The sequence below is a fragment of the Oncorhynchus mykiss genome, chromosome 3 (genome assembly GCF_057628025.1).
Source record: "Oncorhynchus mykiss isolate SJ-2025 chromosome 3, ASM5762802v1, whole genome shotgun sequence".
Classification (NCBI taxonomy): domain Eukaryota; kingdom Metazoa; phylum Chordata; class Actinopteri; order Salmoniformes; family Salmonidae; genus Oncorhynchus; species Oncorhynchus mykiss.
In genome coordinates, this window is record NC_143024.1 from 95,817,682 (window position 1) to 95,840,029 (window position 22,348).

Consider the following 22,348-nt stretch of genomic DNA (forward strand, 5'->3'; position numbering starts at 1 on the left):
ATAAGTTGCAAGCAATTCTAGTTCCTAGTTAGCTTGGTAAGTTAGCCAACATGCTAACTAGGTGGTAAGTGGCTAAATATATTTGACAATCAATGTAAGCAGAGAAAAGTTAGTTAGCACCGGTAACGTTAGCTTAGCAATACGCTAGCCAGTTTACAAGTATCACGACTAAATAGATTTAGACACCATCGACCGAATGTATCTGCACTTTTAAATGCACGGTGACGGTACCATAAGGGGAAAAGCCGGTCGTCAGCTAAAGTTAGAGAACCGGTAGGCAGCCATGTGGTTTCATCGTGAAGCTAACGTCAGGTTAGCTAGTCGTTAGCGTGCTGTCAAACACTCGCTAGCCAGCTAGCGTTAGCTACCGGTATATTAAATTCGTGATTCAGAATCAATTCCAATGGAATAGATCATATCGTTAACGTTACATATCGTTAACGATACGATGACTAGAAATTAGACTCAAGTCAAACTGAGAGGGATTCCTGAAGCACGTCCTAAGGGCCTAGCAACAAGCTAGTTAACGTTAGCTAGCTATATGAACTCTAACTTTACATGCTCAGGACGACTCTCCCCTCCTCCAAAAAAACGATCAACTAGAGCCAACAACCTCCTAATAACATTAACGAATTTCAGAGACCTAGCTAGTTACTTAATATTAAAAACTGGCACATGGTTACAATTGATCATGTTAATATTTACCTGCGCCCGAAGCGTGGCAACAGTAGTAGTGGTGCTTTTCACACCATAACAAAGTGTCTATTACCACAAGGGACTCCCTCCCTCAACGTGCTCAGAGCATGGCGTATTATCCTGGAGGTAAAACCCGACACACAGACCATTTAGTATATGTTACGTTTCGTAGGCGTATGGTATGTAGTAATCGGTGGACTTCCATCATCCATTTCTATAATATGTCACGAAAATACAATTCGTAGGATATGTTATGAAAATACAATTCGTATGATATGTTACGAAAATACAATTGGTATGATATGTTACGAAAATACAATTCGTATGATATGTTACGAAAATACAATTGGTATGATATGTTACGAAAATACAATTCGTATGATATGTTACGAAAATACAATTGGTATGATATGTTAGGAAAATACAAATCGTATGATATGTTACGATTTGCAATTTGTTGTGTCTAAAGTTATTTTGCTTTACTGCACCACCAACTGAATTTTGCTCTGCCAGGAGTACCCCTGAAGTACTCCCCATGTGCATTTTACCAGTAGGCCTGTGGTCTCATGAGTCTTCTGAAGTACCCCCAGGGGTCCTAGTACCCCTGGTTGGAAACCACTGATCTAGGTGGCGAGCTAGCCAGCTCTATGGGTTAGGGTTAGTGGTTAAGGTTAGCTGAAAGGGTTCAGGTTAGGGTTAGCTAAAAGGGTTCAGGTTAGGGTTAGCTAAAGGGGTTCAGGTTAGGGTTAGCTAAAGGGGTTCCGGTTAGGGGAAGGGTTAGCTAAAGGGGTTCAGGTTAGGGGAAGGGTTAGCTAAAAGGGTTCAGGTTAGGGTTAGCTAAAGGGTTCAGGTTAGGGGAAGGGTTAGCTGAAAAGGTTCAGGTTAGGTGAAGGGTTAGCTAAAAGGGTTCAGGTTAGGGGAAGGGTTAGCTAAAATGGTTCAGGTTAGGGTTAGTGGTTAGGGTTAGCTAAAAGGGTTCAGGTTAGGGTTAGCTAAAAGGGTTCAGGTTAAGGTTAGCTAAAAGGGTTCAGGTTAAGGTTAGCTAAAAGGGTTCAGGTTAGGGTTAGTGGTTAAGGTTAGCTAAAATGGTTCAGGTTAAGGTTAGCTAAAGGGGTTCAGGTTAAGGTTAGCTAAAAGGGTTCAGGTTAGTGTTAGTGGTTAAGGTTAGCTAAAAGGGTTCAGGTTAAGGTTAGCTAAAAGGGTTCAGGTTAGGGTTAGCTAAAAGGATTCAGGTTAAGGTTAGCTAAAAGGGTTCAGGTTAGGGTTAGCTAAAAGGATTCAGGTTAAGGTTAGCTAAAAGGGTTCAGGTTAGGGTTAGTGGTTAAGGTTAGCTAAAGGGTTCAGGTTAGGTGAAGGGTTAGCTGAAAGGGTTCAGGTTAGGTGAAGGATTAGCTAAAAGGGTTCAGGTTAGGGGGAGGGTTAGATGAAAGGGTTCAGGTTAGGGGGAGGGTTAGATGAAAGGGTTCAGGTTAGGGGAAGGGTTAGCTAAAATGATTCAGGTTAAGGTTAGCTACAAGGGTTCAGGTTAGGGTTAGCTAAAGGGTTCAGGTTAGGGTTAGCTAAAAGGATTCAGGTTAGGGTTAGCTAAAGGGTTCAGGTTAGGGTTAGCTAAAAGGATTCAGGTTAGGGTTAGTTAAAGGGTTCAGGTTAGGTGAAGGGTTAGATGAAAGGGTTCAGGTTAGGGGAAGGGTTAGCTAAAAGGGTTCAGGTTAGGGTTAGCTAAAAGGGTTCAGGTTAAGGTTAGCTAAAAGGGTTCAGGTTAGGGTTAGCTAAAAGGATCCAGGTTAAGGTTAGCTAAAAGGGTTGAGGTTAGGGTTAGCTTAAGGGGTTCAGGTTAGGGGAAGGGTTAGATGAAAGGGTTCAGGTTAGGGGAAGGGTTAGCTAAAAGGGTTCAGGTTAGGGTTAGCTAAAAGGGTTCAGGTTAAGGTTAGCTAAAAGGGTTCAGGTTAAGGTTAGCTAAAATGGTTCAGGTTAGGGTTAGCTAAAAGGATTCAGGTTAGGGTTAGCTAAAGGGGTTCAGGTTAGGGGAAGGGTTAGCTAAAAGGGTTCAGGTTAAGGTTAGCTAAAAGGGTTCAGGTTAAGGTTAGCTAAAAGGGTTCAGGTTAGGGTTAGCTAAAAGGATTCAGGTTAGGGTTAGCTAAAAGGATTCAGGTTAGGGTTAGCTAAAAGGATTCAGGTTAAGGTTAGCTAAAGGGGTTCATGTTAGGGTTAGCTGAAAGGGTTCAGGTTATGGTTAGTGGTTAAGGTTAGCTAAAAGGGTTCAGGTTAGGGTTAACTGAAAGGGTTCAGGTTAGGGTTAGCTGAAAGGGTTCAGGTTAGGGTTAACTGAAAGGGTTCAGGTTAGGGTTAGCTGAAAGGGTTCAGGTTAGGGTTAACTGAAAGGGTTCAGGTTGGGGTTAGCTAAAAGGGTTCAGGTTAGGGTTAACTGAAAGGGTTCAGGTTAGGGTTAGTGGTTAAGGTTAGCTAAAAGGGTTCAGGTTAGGGGAAGGGTTAGCTAAAATGATTCAGGTTAGGGGAAGGGTTAGCTAAAAGGGTTCAGAATAGGGTTAGCTAAACGGGTTCAGGTTATGCTTAGCTAAAAGGGTTCAGGTTATGCTTAGCTAAAAGGGTTCAGGTTATGCTTAGCTAAAAGGGTTCAGGTTACGGTTAGCTAAACGGGTTCAGGTTAAGGTTATCTAAAACGGTTTAGGTTAGGCGAAGGGTTAGCTGAAATGATTCAGGATAGGGGAAGGTTTAGATAAAAGGATTCAGGTTAGCTAACAAGTAGTTAAAAAGTAGTAAAGTAGCAAAATGCTAAAGTTGTTCATGATGAGATTAAAACACACAGCAACTTTGGGTATGTATCATGTACAGTATTCTGAAAATGTTTCCTCAATTTGACATCAACTTGACACATTCTACTGATAGTTTTTTTTATTTTTTTTATTTTTTTATTTCACCTTTATTTAACCAGGTAGGCTAGTTGAGAACAAGTTCTCATTTGCAACTGCGACCTGGCCAAGATAAAGCATAGCAGTGTGAACAGACAACACAGAGTTACACATGGAGTAAACAATTAACAAGTCAATAACACAGTAGAAAAAAAAGAGAGTCTATATACATTGTGTGTAATAGGCATGAGGAGGTAGGCGAATAATTACAATTTTGCAAAATAACACTGGAGTGATAAATGATCAGATGGTCATGTACAAGTAGAGATACTGGTGTACAAAAGAGCAGAAAAGTAAATAAATATAAACAGTATGGGGATGAGGTAGGTCAAATTGGGTGGGCTATTTACCGATAGACTATGTACAGCTGCAGTGATCAGTTAGCTGCTCAGATAGCAGATGTTTGAAGTTGGTGAGGGAGATAAAAGTCTCCAACTTCAGCGATTTTTGCAATTCGTTCCAGTCACAGGCAGCAGAGAACTGGAACGAAAGGCGGCCAAATGAGGTGTTGGCTTTAGGGATGATCAGTGAGATACACCTGCTGGAGCGCGTGCTACGGGTGGGTGTTGCCATCGTGACCAGTGAACTGAGATAAGGCGGAGCTTTACCTAGCATGGACTTGTAGATGACCTGGAGCCAGTGGGTCTGGCGACGAATATGTAGCGAGGGCCAGCCGACTAGAGCATACAGGTCGCAGTGGTGGGTGGTATAAGGTGCTTTAGTAACAAAACGAATGGCACTGTGATAAACTGCATCCAGATTGCTGAGTAGAGTATTGGAAGCTATTTTGTAGATGACATCACCAAAGTCGAGGATCGGTAGGATAGTCAGTTTTACTAGGGTAAGTTTGGCGGCGTGAGTGAAGGAGGCTTTGTTGCGGAATAGAAAGCCGACTCTAGATTTGATTTTAGATTGGAGATGTTTGATATGAGTCTGGAAGGAGAGTTTACAGTCTAGCCAGACACCTAGGTACTCATAGATGTCGGGCGTGCGGGTGCAGGCAGCGAACGGTTGAAAAGCATGCATTTGGTTTTACTAGCGTTTAAGAGCAGTTGGAGGCCAGGGAAGGAGTGTTGTATGGCATTGAAGCTCATTTGGAGGTTAGATAGCACAGTGTCCAAGGAAGGGCCGGAAGTATACAGAATGGTGTCGTCTGCGTAGATGTGGATCAGGGAATCACCTGCAGCAAGAGCAACATCCTTGATATATACAGAGAAAAAAGTCGGCCCGAGAATTGAACCCTGTGGCACCCCCATAGAGACTGCCAGAGGACCGGACAACATGCCCTCCGATTTGACACACTGAACTCTGTCTGCAAAGTAGTTGGTGAACCAGGCAAGGCAGTCATTAGAAAAACCAAGGCTACTGAGTCTGCCGATAAGAATATGGTGATTGACAGAGTCGAAAGCCTTGGCCAGATCGATGAAGACGGCTGCACAGTACTGTCTTTTATCAATGGCGGTTATGATGTCGTTTAGGACCTTGAGCGTGGCTGAGGTGCACCCATGACCAGCTCTGAAACCAGATTGCACAGCGGAGAAGGTACGGTGGGATATGAAATGGTCGGTGATCTGTTTGTTAACTTGGCTTTCAAAGACCTTAGATAGGCAGGGTAGGATAGATATAGGTCTGTAGCAGTTTGGGTCTAGAGTGTCACCCCCTTTGAAGAGGGGGATGACCGCGGCAGCTTTCCAATCTTTGGGAATCTCAGACGATACGAAAGAGAGTTTGAACAGGCTAGTAATAGGGGTTGCAACAATTTCGGCAGATAATTTTAGAAAGAGAGGGTCCAGATTGTCTAGCCCGGCTGATTTGTAGGGGTCCAGATTTTGCAGCTCTTTCAGAACATCGGCTATCTGGATTTGGGTAAAGGAGAAATGGTGGGGGCTTTGGCGGGTTGCTGTGGAGGGTGCCGGGCAGTTGACCGGGGTAGGGGTTGCCAGGTGGAAAACATGGCCTGAAGTAGAGAAATGCTTATTGAAATTCTCACTTATAGTGGATTTATCGGTGGTGACAGTGTTTCCTAGTCTCAGTGCAGTGGGCAGCTGGGAGGAGGTGCTCTTATTCTCTTATTCTTTACAGTGTCCCAGAAGGAGGTGCTCTTATTCTCCATGGACTTTACAGTGTCCCAGAAGGAGGAGCTCTTATTCTCCATGGACTTTACAGTGTCCCAGGAGGAGGTGCTCTTATTCTCCATGGACTTTACAGTGTCCCAGAAGGAGGTGCTCTTATTCTCCATGGACTTTACAGTGTCCCAGGAGGAGGTGCTCTTATTCTCCATGGACTTTACAGTGTCCCAGGAGGAGGTGCTCTTATTCTCCATGGACTTTACAGTGTCCCAGGAGGAGGTGCTCTTATTCTCCATGGACTTTACAGTGTCCCAGAAGGAGGTGCTCTTATTCTCCATGGACTTTACAGTGTCCCAGGAGGAGGTGCTCTTATTCTTCATGGACTTTACAGTGTCCCAGGAGGAGGTGCTCTTATTCTCCATGGACTTTACAGTGTCCCAGAAGGAGGTGCTCTTATTCTCCATGGACTTTACAGTGTCCCAGAACTTTTTATTTAGTGCTGCAGGATGCACATTTCTGTTTGAAAAAGCCTTTGCTTTTCTAACTGCCTATGTATTATTTGTTCCTAACTTCCCTGAAAAGTTGCATATCACGGGGGCTATTCGATGCTAATGCAGAACGTCACAGGATGTTTTTGTGCTGGTCAAGGGCAGACAGGTCTGGAGTGAACCAAGGACTATATCTATTCCTTCTACATTTTTTGAATGGGGCGTGCTTATTTACGATGGTGAGGAAGGCACTTTTAAATAATAGCCAGGCATCATCTACTGACGGGATGAGGTCAATGTCATTCCAGGATACCCGGGCCAAGTCGATTAGAAAGGCCTGCTCGCAGAAGTGTTTTAGGGAGCACATATAGGCACTAGCATACACACATATCCATCTCGCTCATAGCAAGAAGTTAATGCTGTCCTGAAACAAACGTCTTGTTTCTACATCACATCCCCAATTACACGTTATGACGTTAATGATCTCTTTAGCTACGTGTTATGTTAGCGATCTCTCTAGCTACATGTTATGTTAATGATCTCTCTAGCTACATGTTATGTTAATGATCGCTCTAGCTACATGTTATGTTAATGATCTCTCTAGCTACATGTTATGTTAATGATCTCTCTAGCTACATGTTATGTTAACTATCTCTCTAGCTACATGTTATGTTAATGATCTCTCTAGCTACATGTTATGTTAATGATCTCTCTAGCTACGTGTTATGTTAATGATCTCTCTAGCTACATGTTATGTTAATGATCGCTCTAGCTACATGTTATGTTAATGATCTCTCTAGCTACATGTTATGTTAATGATCTCTCTAGCTACGTGTTATGTTAATGATCTCTCTAGCTACATGTTATGTTAACGATCTCTCTAGCTACATGTTATGTTAATGATCTCTCTAGCTACGTGTTATGTTAATGATCTCTCTAGCTACATGTTATGTTAATGATCTCTCTAGCTACATGTTATGTTAATGATCTCTCTAGCTACATGTTATGTTAATGATCTCTCTAGCTACATGTTATGTTAATGATCTCTCTAGCTACATGTTATGTTAATGATCTCTCTAGCTACATGTTATGATGTTAATGATCTCTCTAGCTACATGTTATGTTAATGATCTCTCTAGCTACGTGTTATGTTAATGATCTCTCTAGCTACATGTTATGTTAACGATCTCTCTAGCTACATGTTATGTTAATGATCTCTCTAGCTACGTGTTATGTTAATGATCTCTCTAGCTACATGTTATGTTAATGATCTCTCTAGCTACATGTTATGTTAATGATCTCTCTAGCTACATGTTATGTTAATGATCTCTCTAGCTACATGTTATGTTAATGATCTCTCTAGCTACATGTTATGATGTTAATGATCTCTCTAGCTACGTGTTATGTTAATGATCTCTCTAGCTACATGTTATGTTAATGATCTCTCTAGCTACATGTTATGTTAATGATCTCTCTAGCTACATGTTATGTTAATGATCTCTCTAGCTACATGTTATGTTAATGATCTCTCTAGCTACATGTTATGTTAATGATCTCTCTAGCTACGTGTTTTGTGGTGATGTATGGATGTGGGAGTCACACGTTCAAGTTCATTTACCATGTTGAATTGAATACATGGGAAAAACTGACTCACCCGAGCTCTCAAAACAGATAGCAATAAGTTCCTGCCCCCATATCTTTCATGTAAATAACATGTCCCACTTGGCTTTAAGAAAACCATTGAAATTCAAAGTGTACTGTATGTTACTGATTCATGAGTTTCAATGGAAACTGGATTTTAAATATACATGTTCTGTGTCATTTTAAAGCCGTAGCTTGTGTAGGCAGATGAATATATTCCAAATAAATAAACTTTTGTAGATACAGTGGTAGGTATGTTTGTGTTTATTGCAATGTACTTATGGGTGATGTGCAACTGATCAAGACTTGAATAAATGTCCGTCACGATCAGTTTAATAAAACAGCAGTAGAATTCACAGTTACAGTTGGCGTGTTTCCTCTAACACACAGATGAACAACAATTCATCATCTTTGGTCTGAGGGTATTTGACACAGCTCATCCAGAGTCTGCTTTAACTTCCCACGTACACCACGTGTTATCATTAAATATAGTGTGACTCGCTTTGTAAAGTCACCATCTAGTGTAACTAGCTTTGTAAAGTCACCATCTAGTGTAACTAGCTTTGTAAGGTTACCGTCTAGTGTAACTAGCTTTGTAAAGTCACCATCTAGTGTAACTAGCTTTGTAAAGTCGCCATCTAGTGTAACTAGCTTTGTAAAGTCACCGTCTAGTGTAACTAGCTTTGTAAAGTCACCGTCTAGTGTAACTAGCTTTGTAAAGTCACCATCTAGTGTAACTAGCTTTGTAAGGTTGCCGTCTAGTGTAACTAGCTTTGTAAAGTCACCATCTAGTGTAACTAGCTTTGTAAAGTCGCCATCTAGTGTAACTAGCTTTGTAAAGTTACCATCTAGTGTAACTAGCTTTGTAAAGTCACCATCTAGTGTAACTAGCTTTGTAAGGTTACCGTCTAGTGTAACTAGCTTTGTAAAGTCACCATCTAGTGTAACTAGCTTTGTAAAGTCGCCATCTAGTGTAACTAGCTTTGTAAAGTTACCATCTAGTGTAACTAGCTTTGTAAAGTTACCATCTAGTGTAACTAGCTTTGTAAAGTTACCGTCTAGTGTAACTAGCTTTGTAAAGTCACCGTCTAGTGTAACTAGCTTTGTAAAGTTACCGTCTAGTGTAACTAGCTTTGTAAAGTTACCGTCTAGTGTAACTAGCTTTGTAAAGTCACCATCTAGTGTAACTAGCTTTGTAAAGTCACCATCTAGTGTAACTAGCTTTGTAAAGTCGCCATCTAGTGTAACTAGCTTTGTAAAGTCACCATCTAGTGTAACTAGCTTTGTAAAGTTACCATCTAGTGTAACTAGCTTTGTAAAGTCACCATCTAGTGTAACTAGCTTTGTAAAGTTACCGTCTAGTGTAACTAGCTTTGTAAAGTCACCGTCTAGTGTAACTAGCTTTGTAAAGTTACCATCTAGTGTAACTAGCTTTGTAAAGTTACCGTCCAGTGTAACTAGCTTTGTAAAGTTACCGTCTAGTGTAACTAGCTTTGTAAAGTCACCGTCTAGTGTAACTAGCTTTGTAAAGTTACCATCTAGTGTAACTAGCTTTGTAAAGTTACCGTCTAGTGTAACTAGCTTTGTAAAGTCACCGTCCAGTGTAACTAGCTTTGTAAAGTCGCCGTCTAGTGTAACTAGCTTTGTAAAGTTACCGTCTAGTGTAACTAGCTTTGTAAAGTCACCGTCTAGTGTAACTAGCTTTGTAAAGTTACCGTCTAGTATAACTAGCTTTTCTTGGAGCAGCAGTAATGTACCTTAGGATGCTAAGTTTGAAACTCGCCTCAGAACCTTGCCGTACCCGCCCAAAATGCCACAATATGAGTTGAATCTTTTCCTTCAGATGGTTGAGCTCTATCCTGGCTCAATCTGCTCCTCTGTTCCCTGGTCAGCTGTAGGTTAGCTCTGTGCTGGGATACTGGCTCAGGGACCGTGGTGGGGAGTAGTGGCCTGCTGACCCTCTGGGTTAGAGTTGTATGTTTCTGTCTTGGCTGTGCTGTGCTGCTGTTTCAGCCACATAGCAGAGTACAAACCTCCCTGGGACAGCAACTCCTCATGCCTGGAGGGAGGGAGGGAGGGAGGGAGGGAGGGAGGGAGGGAGGGAGGGAGGGAGGTGAAAGAGGGTCAGTTAATACCATACTATACAGGGTCAGTTAATACCATACTATATACAGGGTCAGTTAATACCATACTATATACAGGGTCAGTTAATACCATACTATATACAGGGTCAGTTAATACCATACTATATACAGGGTCAGTTAGTACCATACTATATACAGGGTCAGTTAATACCATACTATATACAGGGTCAGTTAATACCATACTATATACAGGGTCAGTTAGTACCATACTATATACAGGGTCAGTTAATACCATACTATATACAGGGTCAGTTAATACCATACTATATACAGGGTCAGTTAGTACCATACTATATACAGGGTCAGTTAATACCATACTATATACAGGGTCAGTTAGTACCATACTATATACAGGGTCAGTTAATACCATACTATATACAGGGTCAGTTAATACCATACTATATACAGGGTCAGTTAATACCATACTATATACAGGGTCAGTTTAATACTATATACTGGGTCAGTTAATACCATACTATATACAGGGTCAGTTAATACCATACTATATACAGGGTGACTTTGTTGGTGACGATGACTTTGTTGTCCTTAAGCCATTTTGCCACAACTTTGGAAGTATGCTTGGGGTCATTGTACATTTGGAAGACCCATTTGCGACCAAGCTTTAACTTCCTGCCTGATGTCTTGAGATGTTGCTTCAATATATCCACATAATTTTCATTCCTCATGTTGCCATCTATTTTGTGAAGTGCACCAGTCCCTCCTGCAACAAAGCAGTCCCACAACATGATGCTGCCACCCCCACAACATGATGCTGCCACCCCCACAACATGATGCTGCTACCCCCACAACATGATGCTGCTACCCCCACAACATGATGCTGCTACCCCCACAACATGATGCTGCCACCCCCACAACATGATGCTGCCACCCCCACAACATGATGCTGCCACCCCCACAACATGATGCTGCCACCCCCACAACATGATGCTGCCACCCCCACAACATGATGCTGCTACCCCCACAACATGATGCTGCCACCCCCACAACATGATGCTGCCACCCCCACAACATGATGCTGCCACCCCCACAACATGATGCTGCCACCCCCACAACATGATGCTGCCACCCCCACAACATGATGCTGCTACCCCCACAACATGATGCTGCCACCCCCACAACATGATGCTGCCACCCCCACAACATGATGCTGCTACCCCCACAACATGATGCTGCTACCCCCACAACATGATGCTGCTACCCCCACAACATGATGCTGCCACCCCCACAACATGATGCTGCCACCCCCGTGCATCACGGTTGGCATGGTGCTCTTTGGCTTGCAAGCCTCCCCCTTTTTCCTCCAAACGTGACGATGGTCATTATGGCCAAACAGTTCTATTTTTGTTTCATCAGATCAGAGGACATTTCTCCAAAAAGTACGATATTTGTCCCCATGTGCAGTTGCAAACTGTAGTCTGGCTTTTTTATGGTGGTTTTGGAGCAGTGGCTTCTTCCTTGCTGAGCAGCCTTTCAGGTTATGTCGATGTAGGACTCATTTTATTGTGGATATAGATACTTTTGTACCTGTTTCCTCCAGTATCTTCACAAGGTCCTTTGTTGTTGTTCTGGGATTGATTTTCAATTTTCGCACCAAAGTACGTTCATCTCTAGGAGACAGAACGTGTCTCCTTCCTGAGCGGTATGATGGCTGCGTGGTCCCATGGTGTTTATACTTGCGTACTATTGTTTGTACAGATGAACGTGGTACCTTCAGGGGTTTGGAAATTGCTCCCAAGGATGAACCAGACTTGTGGAGGTCTACAATTTTTCTTCAGAGAACTTGGCTGATTTATATTGATTTTCCTGTCTTGGGGATAGAAGCTGTTCAGGAGCCTGTTGGTGTCAGACTTGACACCAACAGTGTCTTAACCAGGCAGTTAACCACCAGCCATAACGTGATAGAAAAATGACTGTATAGCAAAAGCCTGTTTCTACCAGTAGAATAGAACCCAAGGGAACAGTTTTGTGCTCTCAGTTGTCCAGCAAGGGAACAGCTCTCGGCATAATGGAAAATCACACCAGGACACTATTTCACAGGTAGTGGCACCCTCTACTACACTGAAGCTGGAGGTTAACTGCCTGACAGACTGGATCTTTTGAAAGTGTATAGCATCTTGTATAGGGTTTAATATCACTAAAGCCAGTGACTCACCTCCCTCTCTCGGCAATCTGGCCATCATGGACTACCAGGATCTGGTCTGAGCCAACGATGGTCGACAATCTGAAACAAAACACAATTACATGCACTTCAGCAAGAATGACTTGGTTAGAACCAGCATCGGTGTAGAATGGAACACTATAGAACCAGCATCGGTGTAGAATGGAACACTATAGAACCAGCATCGGTGTAGAATGGAACACTATAGAACCAGCATCGGTGTAGAATGGAACACTATAGAACCAGCATCGGTGTAGAATGGAACACTATAAGAATGACTTGGTTAGAACCAGCATCGGTGTAGAATGGAACACTATAGAACCAGCATCGGTGTAGAATGGAACACTATAGAACCAGCATCGGTGTAGAATGGAACACTATAGAACCAGCATCAGTGTAGAATGGAACACTATAGAACCAGCATCGGTGTAGAATGGAACACTATAGAACCAGCATCAGTGTAGAATGGAACACTATAGAACCAGCATCGGTGTAGAATGGAACACTATAGAACCAGCATCGGTGTAGAATGGAACACTATAGAACCAGCATCGGTGTAGAATGGAACACTATAGAACCAGCATCGGTGTAGAATGGAACACTATAGAACCAGCATCGGTGTAGAATGGAACACTATAGAACCAGCATCGGTGTAGAATGGAACACTATAAGAATGACTTGGTTAGAACCAGCATCGGTGTAGAATGGAACACTATAGAACCAGCATCGGTGTAGAATGGAACACTATAGAACCAGCATCGGTGTAGAATGGAACACTATAGAACCAGCATCAGTGTAGAATGGAACACTATAGAACCAGCATCGGTGTAGAATGGAACACTATAGAACCAGCATCGGTGTAGAATGCAACACTATAAGAATGACTTGGTTAGAACCAGCATCGGTGTAGAATGGAACACTATAGAACCAGCATCGGTGTAGAATGGAACACTATAGAACCAGCATCGGTGTAGAATGGAACACTATAGAACCAGCATCAGTGTAGAATGGAACACTATAAGAATGACTTGGTTAGAACCAGCATCGGTGTAGAATGGAACACTATAAGAATGACTTGGTTAGAACCAGCATCGGTGTAGAATGGAACACTATAAGAATGACTTGGTTAGAACCAGCATCGGTGTAGAATGGAACACTATAAGAATGACTTGGTTAGAACCAGCATCGGTGTAGAATGGAACACTATAAGAATGACTTGGTTAGAACCAGCATCGGTGTAGAATGGAACACTATAAGAATGACTTGGTTAGAACCAGCATCGGTGTAGAATGGAACACTATAAGAATGACTTGGTTAGAACCAGCATCGGTGTAGAATGGAACACTATAGAACCAGCATCGGTGTAGAATGGAACACTATAAGAATGACTTGGTTAGAACCAGCATCGGTGTAGAATGGAACACTATAATAATGACTTGGTTAGAACCAGCATCGGTGTAGAATGGAACACTATAAGAATGACTTGGTTAGAACCAGCATCAGTGTAGAATGGAACACTATAAGAATGACTTGGTTAGAACCAGCATCGGTGTAGAATGGAACACTATAAGAATGACTTGGTTAGAACCAGCATCGGTGTAGAATGGAACACTATAAGAATGACTTGGTTAGAACCAGCATCGGTGTAGAATGGAACACTATAAGAATGACTTGGTTAGAACCAGCATCGGTGTAGAATGGAACACTATAAGAATGACTTGGTTAGAACCAGCATCGGTGTAGAATGGAACACTATAAGAATGACTTGGTTAGAACCAGCATCGGTGTAGAATGGAACACTATAAGAATGACTTGGTTAGAACCAGCATCGGTGTAGAATGGAACACTATAGAACCAGCATCAGTGTAGAATGGAACACTATAAGAATGACTTGGTTAGAACCAGCATCGGTGTAGAATGGAACACTATAAGAATGACTTGGTTAGAACCAGCATCGGTGTAGAATGGAACACTATAAGAATGACTTGGTTTGAACCAGCATCGGTGTAGAATGGAACACTATAGAACCAGCATCAGTGTAGAATGGAACACTATAAGAATGACTTGGTTAGAACCAGCATCGGTGTAGAATGGAACACTATAAGAATGACTTGGTTTGAACCAGCATCGGTGTAGAATGGAACACTATAATAATGACTTGGTTAGAACCAGCATCGGTGTAGAATGGAACACTATAAGAATGACTTGGTTAGAACCAGCATCGGTGTAGAATGGAACACTATAAGAATGACTTGGTTAGAACCAGCATCGGTGTAGAATGGAACACTATAAGAATGACTTGGTTAGAACCAGCATCGGTGTAGAATGGAACACTATAAGAATGACTTGGTTAGAACCAGCATCGGTGTAGAATGGAACACTATAAGAATGACTTGGTTAGAACCAGCATCGGTGTAGAATGGAACACTATAAGAATGACTTGGTTAGAACCAGCATCGGTGTAGAATGGAACACTATAAGAATGCCATGGTTAGAAACAACTTATACTGCTTTCATCTTAATGGTATTAGATGCTAGTGGTGCTATCATCTTAACGGTATTAGATGCTACTGGTGCTTTCATCTTAATGGTATTAGATGCTACTGGTGCTATCATCTTAATGGTATTAGATGCTAGTGGTGCTATCATCTTAACGGTATTAGATGCTAGTGGTGCTATCATCTTAACGGTATTAGATGCTAGTGGTGATTTCATCTTAATGGTATTAGATGCTAGTGGTGCTATCATCTTAACGGTATTAGATGCTACTGGTGCTTTCATCTTAATGGTATTAGATGCTAGTGGTGCTATCATCTTAATGGTATTAGATGCTAGTGGTGCTATCATCTTAATGGTATTAGATGCTACTGGTGCTATCATCTTAAAATGGTATTAGATGCTCGTGGTGCTATCATCTTAATGGTATTAGATGCTAGTGGTGCTATCATGTTAATGGTATTAGATTCTAGTGGTGCTATCATCTTAACGGTATTAGATGCTAGTGGTGCTATCATCTTAACGGTATTAGATGCTAGTGGTGATTTCATCTTAATGGTATTAGATGCTAGTGGTGCTATCATCTTAATGGTATTAGATGCTACTGGTGCTATCATCTTAATGGTATTAGATGCTAGTGGTGCTATCATCTTAATGGTATTAGATGCTCGTGGTGCTATCATCTTAATGGTATTAGATGCTAGTGGTGCTATCATCTTAATGGTATTAGATGCTAGTGGTGCTATCATCTTAACGGTATTAGATGCTAGTGGTGCTATCATCTTAATGGTATTAGATGCTAGTGGTGCTATCATCTTAATGGTATTAGATGCTAGTGGTGCTATCATCTTAACGGTATTAGATGCTAGTGGTGCTATCATCTTAACGGTATTAGATGCTAGTGGTGCTATCATCTTAATGATATTAGATGCTAGTGGTGCTATCATCTTAACGGTATTAGATGCTAGTGGTGCTATCATCTTAACGGTATTAGATGCTAGTGGTGCTATCATCTTAACGATATTAGATGCTAGTGGTGCTTTCATCTTAACGGTATTAGATGCTAGTGGTGCTATCATCCGTTCTTCAATATTTAATCTAGACCTTAATCAAAGGAAGGCTTATCTATGTTTCCACCTGGGTTGCGTCTGAAATGGCACTCTATTCCCTGAAGAAAAAGGGGCCAGAGGGCGGGCTGCCTTATGAGAATTCATAGGTGATCGAATAAACCCCCACTTCCTTCCATTCTCCTAGCAAACGTGCAATCTTTGGAGAATAAAATTGATGACCTACGCTGAAGATTAAACTACCAACGGGACATTTAAAACTGTAACATCTTATGCTTCACGGAGTCGTGGCTGAACGACGACACTATCAACATACAGCTGGCTGGTTATATGATGTACAGGCAGGATAGAACAGCAGCGTCTGGTAAGACAGGGGGGGTGGACTATGTAGTTTTGTAAATAACAGCTGGTGCACGATATCGAAGGAAGTCTGAAGCTATTGCCTGCCTGAAGTAGAGTATCTCATGATAAGCTGTAGACCACACTATCTACCTAGAAAGTTTTCATCTGTATTTTTTGTAGCTGTTTACATACCACCACAGACTGAGGCTGACACCTAGACAGCATTGAATGAACTGTACTGCACCATAAGCAAACAAGAACATGCACACCCAGAGGCGGCGCTCCTAGTAGCAAGGGACTTTAATGCAGGGAAACTTAAATCCGTTTGACCAAATTTCTATCAGCATGTTAAATGTGCAACCAGAGGGAAAAAAACTCTGGACCACCTTTACTCCACACACAGAGACGCGTATAAAGCTCTCCCTCGCCCTCCATTTGGCAAATCTGACCATAATTATATCCTCCTGATACTTGCTAACAAGCAAATATTAAAGTGACTCGGTCAATAAAAAAGTGGTCAGATGAAGCAGATGCTAAACTACAGGACTGTTTTGCTATCACAGACAGGAATATGTTCCGGGATTCTTCCGAAGGCATTGAGGAGTACACCACATCAGTCACTGGCTTCATCAATAAGTGCATTGATGACGTCGTCCCCACAGTGACTGTACGTACATACCCCAACCAGAAGCCATGGATTACAGGCAACATCCGCACTGAGCTAAAGGCTAGAGCTGCCGCTTTCAAGGAGCGGGACTCTTACCCAGAAGCTTATAAGAAATCCTGCTATGCCCTCCGATGAACCATCAAACAGGCAAAGCATCAATACAGGACTAAGATCAAATCGAACTACACCGGCTCTGACGCTCATCGGATGTCTGTAATACCAACATGTTTAAAGCAGACCGCCATAGTGCCTGTGCCCAAGAACACTAAGGTAACCTGCCTAAATGACTACCGACCCGTAGCACTCAAGTCTGTAGCCATAAAATGCTTTGAAAGGCTGGTCATGGCTCACATCAACATCATTATCCCAGCAACCCTAGACCCATTACAATTTGCATACCGCACCAACAGATCCACAGATGATGCAATCTCTATTGCACTCCACACTGCCCTTTCCCACCTGGACAAAAGGAACACCTATGTGAGAATGCTGTTCATTGACTACAGCTCAGTGTTCAACACCATAGTGCCCTCAAAGCTCATCACTAAGCTAAGGACCTTGGGACTAAACACCTCCCTCTGCAACTGGATACTGGACTTCCTGACGGGCCACCCCCAGGTGGTAAGGGTAGGGAGCAACATATCTGCCACGCTGATCCTCAACACAGGGGTCCCTCAGGGGTGCATGCTCAGTAACCTCCTGTACTCCCTGTTCACTCATGACTGCACAGCCAGACACGACTCCAACACCATCATTAAGCACGGCAGAGCTTCAAGTTCCAACACCAATAAACTAACATGGTCCAAACATACTAAGACAGTCGTGAAAAGGGCACGACAAAACCTATTTCCCCTCAGGAGACTGAAAAGATTTGGCATGAGTCCTCAGATCCTCAAAATGTTCTACAGCTGCACTATCGAGAGCATCCTGACGGGTTGCATCACTGCCCAAGCAACTGATCGCAAGGCTCTACAGAGAGCCCAGAACGGCCCAGTACATCACTAGGGCCAAGCTTCCTGCCATCCAGGACCTCAATACCAGGCGGTGTCAGAGGAAGGCCCTGAAAATTGTCAAAGACTCCAGCCACCCTAGTCACAGACTGTTCTCTCTGCTACTGCAAGGCAAGCGGTACCGGAGCGCCAAATCTACGTCCAAGAGGCTTCTAAACAGCTTCTACCCCCAAGCCATAAGACTCCTGAACATTTAATCAAATGGCTACCCAATTTGCATTGCCCCCCCTCCTTCTACATTGCTGTGAATACACCTGTTGTATTCAGCATTTCACTGTAAGGTCTACTACACCTGTTGTATTCAGCATTTCACTGTAAGGTCTACTACACCTGTTGTATTCAGCATTTCACTGTAAGGTCTACTACACCTGTTGTATTCAGCATTTCACTGTAAGGTCTACTACACCTGTTGTATTCAGCATTTCACTGTAAGGTCTACTACACCTGTTGTATTCAGCATTTCACTGTCAGGTCTAATGCACCTGTTGTATTCAGCATTTCACTGTAAGGTCTACTACACCTGTTGTATTCAGCATTTCACTGTAAGGTCTACTACACCTGTTGTATTCAGCATTTCACTGTAAGGTCTACTACACCTGTTGTATTCAGCATTTCACTGTGAGGTCTACTACACCTGTTGTATTCAGCATTTCACTGTAAGGTCTACTACACCTGTTGTATTCAGCATTTCACTGTAAGGTCTACTACACCTGTTGTATTCAGCATTTCACTGATAAAATATTATTGTATTTGATATCTGCAATAGGAGACAGCAGAGAGAAGTGGGGGACATGTTGTAGAGGTATTTTCATCTTCATTAATTTGCATTGGCAAGACTGGTTTGATAATGTAACCTATGAATTAAAGAATAAAGTCAGGGATTTTGATGCAAGACTGGAGTCAGGATTTTGGGTTTCAGTGGGATTGGAAAGGAGGAGAAGATAGACTTTTCCATCATGGCCTCTGAATCGTTTACAGACTTCATGTCTGTGACAGAGATGCCTATGTAATGAATGGTGTATAGGCCTATCAAATTTGGGACTGTCTGAAAGAGTCACAATGACCGCTCGAAGAGGCACACAAGATCAGGGGATTTAGACCTGAGGTCGCTGGATGTCTGTCTGGCACTCTTTCTGTTTTCATGCCCTTAAACTGACACTGTGTCCCAAACAGGCACCCTATTCCTTTTGGTCAGGCACCCTATTCCCTTTGGTCAGATACCCTAATCCCTTTGGTCAGGCACCCTATTCCCTTTGGTCAGATACCCTATTCCCTTTGGTCAGGCACCCTATTCCCTTTGGTCAGATACCCTATTCCCTTTGGTCAGATACCCTATTCCCTTTGGTCAGGCACCCTATTCCCTTTGGTCAGATACCCTATTCCCTTTGGTCAGGCACCCTATTCCCTTTGGTCAGGTACCCTATTCCCTTTGGTCAGGTACCCTATTCCCTTTGGTCAGGCACCCTATTCCCTTTGGTCAGGTACCCTATTCCCTTTGGTCAGGCACCCTATTCCCTTTGGTCAGGCACCCTATTCCCTTTGGTCAGGCACCCTATTCCCTTTGGTCAGGCACCCTATTCCCTTTGGTCAGGTACCCTATTCCCTTTGGTCAGGCACCCTATTCCCTTTGGTCAGGTACCCTATTCCCTTTGGTCAGGTACCCTATTCCCTTTAGTCAGGTACCCTATTCCCTTTAGTCAGGCACCCTATTCCCTTTGGTCAGGCACCCTATTCCCTTTGGTCAGGCACCCTATTCCCTTTGGTCAGGAACCCTATTCCCTTTGGTCAGGCACCCTATTCCCTTTGGTCAGGCACCCTATTCCCTTTGGTCAGATACCCTAATCCCTTTGGTCAGGTACCCTATTCCCTTTGGTCAGGAACCCTATTCCCTTATGCATCCTGAGATATAAAGGCCAGAAACACACAGTGTTCGAGGTCGATCTGTGACATTACATCACTGTAAACACATGTAGACAGCTGGGAGACAGATTGAGGGAGGATTACATCTGTTAACAGAACAGCTGATGATTGACTGGCTCTCTGAAAGCGTTACCTGTGTGTTACTACTATAGTGGTCCTGTTGGCACAGACTTTGGAGAGTGAAGCCTGGATGTTGCGTTCTGTCTGTGTGTCCAGGGCTGACGTGGCCTGCAGAGAGAGAGAGAGAGAGACAGGGAGAGAGAGAGAGAGAGGGAGAGAGAGAGAGACAGGGAGAGAGAGAGACAGGGAGAGAGAGATAGTTAGTATGTGGCCTGCAGAGAGAGAGACAGGGAGAGAGAGGGACAGGGAGAGAGAGACAGGCAGACATGGCTCTCAAGAGAAGACAGGTTATGTGCTCACTGCCCACAAAATGAGGTGGAAACTGAGCTGCACTTCCTAACCTCCTGCCCAATGTATGACCATATTAGAGAGACATATTTCCCTCAGATTACACAGATCCACAAAGAATTTGAAAACAAATCCAATTTTGAAAAACTCCCATATCTACTGGGTGAAATTTCACAGTGTTCCATCACAGCAGCAAGATTTGTGACCTGTTGCCACGAGAAAAGGGCAACCAGTGAAGAACAAACACCATTTTTATGCTTATTTATTTTATCTTGTGTCCTTTACCATTTGTACATTGTTAAAACACTGTATATATATATATATAATATGACATTTGAAATGTCTTTATTGTTTTGAAACTTCTGTATGTGTGATGTTTACTGTTAATTTTTATTGTTTATTTCACTTTATATATTCACTTTATATATTATCTACCTCACTTGCTTTGGCAATGTTAACACATGTTTCCCATGCCAATAATAATAGCCCTTGAATTGAATTGAGAGAGACAGGGAGAGAGAGAGACAGGGAGAGAGAGAGACAGGGAGAGAGAGAGACAGGGAGAGAGACAGTTAGTACGTGGCCTGCAGAGAGAGAGAGACAGGGAGAGAGAGAGAGAGAGATAGGGAGAGAGAGAGACAGGGAGAGAGAGACAGAGAGAGACAGAGAGAGAGAGAGACAGGGAGAGAGAGAAAGACAGGGAGAGAGAGAGAGAGACAGAGAGAGAGAGACAGGGAGAGAGAGAGACAGGGAGAGAGAGAGACAGGGAGAGAGAGAGACAGGGAGAGAGAGAGAGAGACAGGGAGAGAGACAGGGAGAGAGAGAGACAGGGAGAGACAGAGACAGGGAGAGAGAGAGACAGGGAGAGAGAGAGACAGGGAGAGAGAGAGAGACAGGGAGAGAGAGAGACAGGGAGAGAGAGAGAGAGAGAGAGAGAGAGAGACAGGGAGAGAGAGAGACAGGGAGAGAGAGAGAGACAGGGAGAGAGAGAGAGAGAGACAGGGAGAGAGAGACAGGGAGAGAGAGAGAGAGAGAGAGAGAGACAGGGAGAGAGAGAGACAAGGAGAGAGAGAGAGGGGTAGAATGTAGCCTGTAGCATAGAAAATAATAACATGGGACCAACATGAGAATATAACAAAAAGTTATGATATGAAGTCTATCAGACTGTAAGTCCTATTGTTTCCCAACCAGCAGGGTTTGACTGCAATTCAACAGAAACTTCAGAACACACATTATTGGTTTCCAGCTCAAAGAACCATTGGCCCTTCTATCTACAGCAAAGCAATGAAGTCAAGCTAGGTTGAGGACCTGTGTGACAGAGACGAGGAGGGTTTTATACACACATGGTCCCTGACATGACTCCCACCTGCCCTCCTCCCCCCCACCTGCCCTCTTCCTCCCTGCACTCCTCCCCCCCACCTGCCCTCTTCCCCCTGCCCTCCTCCCTCCCCCCTCCCCTCCTCCCCCCCACCTGCCCTCTTCCTCCCTGCACTCCTCCCTCCCACCTGCCCTCTTCCTCCCTGCACTCCTCCCTCCCACCTGCCCTCTTCCTCCCTGCACTCCTCCCCCCCACCTGCCCTCTTCCTCCCTGCACTCCTCCCCCCCACCTGCCCTCTTCCCCCTGCCCTCCTCCCACCTGCCCCCCCCCCCCCCCCCCCCCCCCCACCCCACCAGCCCTCTTCTAGACCCCCCCTATCTCTCACCTCATCCAACAGTATAATACGGGGGTCCTTCAGGATTGTACGGGCGATGGCTACTCTCTGTTTCTCTCCTCCACTCAGCTTCAGACCCCTCTCTCCCACCTGGGTCTCATACCCTGTGGAGACAACACACATTATCCTCCTCATCCTCCTCATCATCTTCATCCTCTTCTTCATCATCCTCTTCCTCACCCTCGGGTAGTGACAGGATCTTGTAGTGTATGTCCGCAGTGAGGGCAGCCTCCTCCACCTCCTGGTCGCTAGCGGGAATGCGTCCGTACCGGATGTTGTTTCTTATGCTGTCATTGAAGAGCACCGTGTCCTGAGGAACCACACCGATGTAGGAGCGGAGAGAGGTCTGGGTCACCTATAGCCAGGGATGGTACAGATTAGGATTACAGAGAGAGGTCTGGGTCACCTATAGCCAGGGATAGTACAGATTAGGATTACAGAGAGAGAGGTCTGGGTCACCTATAGCCAGGGATGGTACAGATTAGGATTACATAGAGAGGTCTGGGTCACCTATAGCCAGGGATGGTACAGATTAGGATTACAGAGAGAGGTCTGGGTCACCTATAGCCAGGGATGCTA

General features: G+C 43.7%; 2 protein-coding genes across 5 annotated transcripts in view; both read right to left on the reverse strand.

Moving 5' to 3' along the window:
- The window catches only part of ttll4 (tubulin tyrosine ligase-like family, member 4), a 55,433-nt gene extending 54,241 nt beyond the window's left edge, over positions 1–1,192 (reverse strand). For 2 of the 4 annotated variants that reach the window (XM_090230495.1, XM_090230493.1), the window contains exon 1: positions 706–1,192. The gene's annotated coding sequence lies outside the window, so the exon portion shown is untranslated. The remainder of the gene's footprint in view (positions 1–705) is intronic. The other 2 variants (XM_090230496.1, XM_036975347.2) reach the window with 1 other exon arrangement.
- Positions 1,193–9,481: 8,289 nt separating this feature from the next.
- The window catches only part of abcb6b (ATP binding cassette subfamily B member 6 (LAN blood group) b), a 58,582-nt gene continuing 45,715 nt past the window's right edge, over positions 9,482–22,348 (reverse strand). The window contains exons 14-18 of the mRNA XM_090230499.1: positions 21,950–22,124; positions 21,761–21,873; positions 19,783–19,877; positions 12,142–12,210; positions 9,482–9,883 (exon numbers count right to left, since the gene is read on the reverse strand). Of these exons, the coding sequence (XP_090086625.1) occupies positions 9,748–9,883; positions 12,142–12,210; positions 19,783–19,877; positions 21,761–21,873; positions 21,950–22,124 (588 nt within the window). The 3' untranslated portion in view covers positions 9,482–9,747. The remainder of the gene's footprint in view (positions 9,884–12,141; positions 12,211–19,782; positions 19,878–21,760; positions 21,874–21,949; positions 22,125–22,348) is intronic.